This window comes from Erigeron canadensis, chromosome 6, assembly GCF_010389155.1.
Source record: "Erigeron canadensis isolate Cc75 chromosome 6, C_canadensis_v1, whole genome shotgun sequence".
Lineage (NCBI taxonomy): Eukaryota > Viridiplantae > Streptophyta > Magnoliopsida > Asterales > Asteraceae > Erigeron > Erigeron canadensis.
In genome coordinates this window covers 33,821,235-33,824,758 of record NC_057766.1, presented here as the reverse complement: position 1 = coordinate 33,824,758, position 3,524 = coordinate 33,821,235, and the positions used below count along the sequence as shown (strand labels likewise).

The 3,524-nt window shown below is 32.2% G+C and overlaps 1 protein-coding gene across 3 annotated transcripts; it reads right to left on the bottom strand.

Moving 5' to 3' along the window:
• Nucleotides 1-779: 779 nt before the first annotated feature.
• On the bottom strand, nt 780-3,254 carry LOC122605754. 3 transcript variants are annotated; one of them, XM_043778708.1, is made up of 4 exons: nt 3,038-3,254; nt 2,639-2,785; nt 1,543-1,573; nt 780-994 (listed from the first exon to the last, which is right to left on the bottom strand). In XM_043778708.1, the coding sequence occupies exons 1-4, from the start codon at nt 3,073-3,075 to the stop codon at nt 893-895; spliced, it is 318 nt and encodes a 105-aa protein (XP_043634643.1). In that variant the 5' UTR covers nt 3,076-3,254; the 3' UTR covers nt 780-892. The 3 variants fall into 3 exon arrangements, 1 of the variants encoding a protein (XP_043634643.1); XR_006324707.1 differs by lacking the exon at nt 1,543-1,573 and having other exon boundaries at nt 3,095-3,254; XR_006324706.1 differs by lacking the exon at nt 1,543-1,573 and having other exon boundaries at nt 2,639-3,254.
• Nucleotides 3,255-3,524: the final 270 nt, after the last annotated feature.

The following is a 3,524-nucleotide window of genomic DNA, read 5'->3' as shown; positions in this document are numbered from 1 at the left end:
GATGTTATGGTTTTTACAGATTGATAACAATATGAGTATCTTGTGTGTAATGAAAGTTTTTGTTGTAAAGAAATCATAAAAAGTAAGAAGATGAGGAGTAATGAATACTAATAGATTAATGTGTATGTATGGATACAAATAGAGAAATTTGTATTGATAGATCTAAGATTTTTTTTTATGTGTGTATGTATAGGTGTGTGTAGGTATAAAGATTGATTAATGATAATGATAGATATTTATATACAATGATGAAGATCTGGAAAAAAGAAGGTAACAAAAAATTTGGAGTGAAAGTGTGATAAATGAAAGAAGGAAAATGACAAAAATACCATCACATGGTTGGCACGTGATGAATTTTTTCACGGACGTTACTATCTAGGACTAAAAGTGTTGACGGGGAAAAGTTTTTAGACTAAAACTGTAATTTATTAAACTTATGGACGAAAACTGCAAGTGAAGGTCCACGATAAGGACGATTTCTGTAATTAACTCTTTCTTTTATTTTCATTAGTTACTAATAATTAATAACATACCAACATTCACAATAAACAATGGCGGAGGGAGGGGTGGTTAGCGGGTGCCAAGCCCCCTCCATGAAGCATAACTTACATAATATATTATGAGAACGGTACCCGCGCGTTGCTGCGGCCGTTGAGTTAGTGGTGGTGAGATGGTGGGGTGATAGGTCCTAGAGTGTGATAGATCATAGGAGGTGATATGTAACACCCCACCGTTGACGGAAACATGAGGTGTCATGAAAAGTACAACACGACATGGAATTACATAGATACCACTAAATGAAATAGATTATAATGAATATATTCCCGGAACATGAGTTCAAGTCATAATAATGCTAGAATAGTTTATTACAACCAGGTCCATAAAGGAATAATCAAAGGCATTTAGCTTTAAAGTCTGACAATAAATGAAGGAGCACTAATCTCCGAAGTCCAAGCCTAGCATAACAGTCTTTATCCCTGATTAGCCTGAGTACCTGAAAATTATACTAAAATGTGTCAACACAAAGGTTGGTGAGTTTCATAGGTTTTAGTCAAAAAGTCTAGTCGAATAAATAAGTCTTTTGTCGATTCTTTTAATCGAAAACAAGTATTTGTTCAATATGTAATGAGCAGAGTTACGCCATATAAATCAAAGTACTCAAGTCCAAAGTCCAAGTCTCAAAGTCTCAAGTCAGAAGTCTCAAAGACCTCAATGTCTCAAACTCCGGACTTACGGTACCTGCCTTAATCCAAAGTCTCAAAGTCTCAAGTTTCCAATACATACAAAAAGCACGTCATTAAGCACAACAACACACACATAATCACATACATACAACAAGACAGAAGCACGTCAAATGACATAAGTAACTCTATACGCACAGACTCAATATTGAACATAAACAGAAATCGACAAAACTGTTTAAAAAGAAAGTATACTTTTCACCCAAAACATGTAAAAAGAAGGGCTACGAAATTCACTTGAAAACAGCACAAGTATAAGTACTCTAGATCAACGAACAAGAATACGAATAGTCAGGTATACCTGAAACAAGTCCACTACCTGTCCAAAAGTCCTACATTGTCCACAAGTCACCCAGTAAGTACTTACTTAACTGCATAGATCCATGTCCTATACTAGTATCTTAAAAAATGTCATTATATCTCGTCAACGTCATAATATATAATAGTTTCATTTGTTCTTCTAAATTGCCCAAAAGAAATACTTCTTTTAATAAATCATATTTTAAAATCAATGTCATCAATTAATATTATACCAATGTATAATTTATTTGGTATTTTCGAGTCCATTGATCTTTATATTATATATATACTTATATTCTTATTAAATTAGTCCTTCTATATATATATATATATATATATATATATTCGTACTAAATTAGTGCTTGTATATATATATAAACATAAATTGTCCATTTTTAATTAATCCGTATATATATACTTAGATCTAATGTCCATATTAACCCGATGTATTATATCCCGTCAAGTGCTCGTATAAACGCCTTTATAAAATATATTAAGTCCGGAAAATCATATGATTGGTATCTTGTCTTTGCAAAGTCCTTTATATAAAGGACTTGCATTTATATATAGTCATTATAAAATCTATTCATATAAATGTATATATATAGTCATAAGTCCATAAAACCCCGATATCATGACAATTTTTGGATTACATTATAAACACGACCCGAAATGACTAACCATAATTCACTTTGAACAAGAAATCCTAATTTTGACTATTGACTAGAAAACTTAATTAATTTTGACTACAAAGTCTAAATAAGATCCAAACCCTAATTTTTAACTAATTAAAAACTTAATCCAAACTTTAACCACAAGTCCAAATAATAACCAAAATAATTCAAACTAAAAGACCAAATTAGACAAAATAGTAAATCTGCCTTTGACCATGGTTGACCGGCGTTGACCGAATCGAAAACCAATATCTCGGGTAGATCCGATCACAAAGAACAAGTTACAACACGATTTCAATTCGGATCTACACTAGATCTAACCGAAAAACAAACAACATCATACATATACCCACGATTTTATTAGATTTCGGTTCATAACAACACATACCAACCCGAATCACAAGATTACACAACAAAACTTACCCAAGATGAACGATTTCGGACCATAGTTTTCGGATTTGGAAGGATTTCGGTTCAATCATTTCGGATCTAGAGATTTTCGCATATATACGTTGACATATTCTCATATTGAACCGAAAACCATACATTTTTCTGAAGAAGTTTTCGAATCTACAAATATATACCCGAAAAATACACATATTTTGTCAAGAACTCGGATCTATATACATATATATATATATATAAACATTTATGTAACCGAAAATATATATATATATATGTGTGTGTGTATAATATACAAAATTTCGAATTTAATAGAAGGAAGAAGAAGAACAACCGATTTATACATATATTTATAAAAAGATTTCGGGTTTACAATTACATATACGTATCAAATCCGAAAATATATATTTATATACATACATATAAGAATTTCTTGAGTTTTGATGAAGAACAAACATGGATCTATATAAATCTTACTCAAAGCTAAAAGTAAAGAAGAAAAAGAAGATGATTGATGGTGGTTGAGCGGCGGCCAGATGGTGGTCCGTGGTGGTTCTGGTGGTAGTCGACCGGATTTTAGAGGGGAAGTAGGGGAGGGGGCGGCTGGAGGTAGAGAGAAGAGAGGGAGGAAGTGAGGGAGGTGTATGTGAGAAAATGAAATTAGGTTTAGGAAAAGTAGGGTTTTGTTAGGTTCCCATGCTCCCTTGACCAACCTTTGACCCTCTTTGACCTCACTAAAACTTGTTTGACTCGACCATTCAAGAAAACCCGACACCCATTAAAACATTTTGTCGACATATTTAAATGTAGCTTTTCAATATCTTTCTAACGGATATAAACATGTATATATTTGTTTAATAATTTTTTTTAATTGAATAAATTTTAAGTATTTCACTTAATTTGGCAT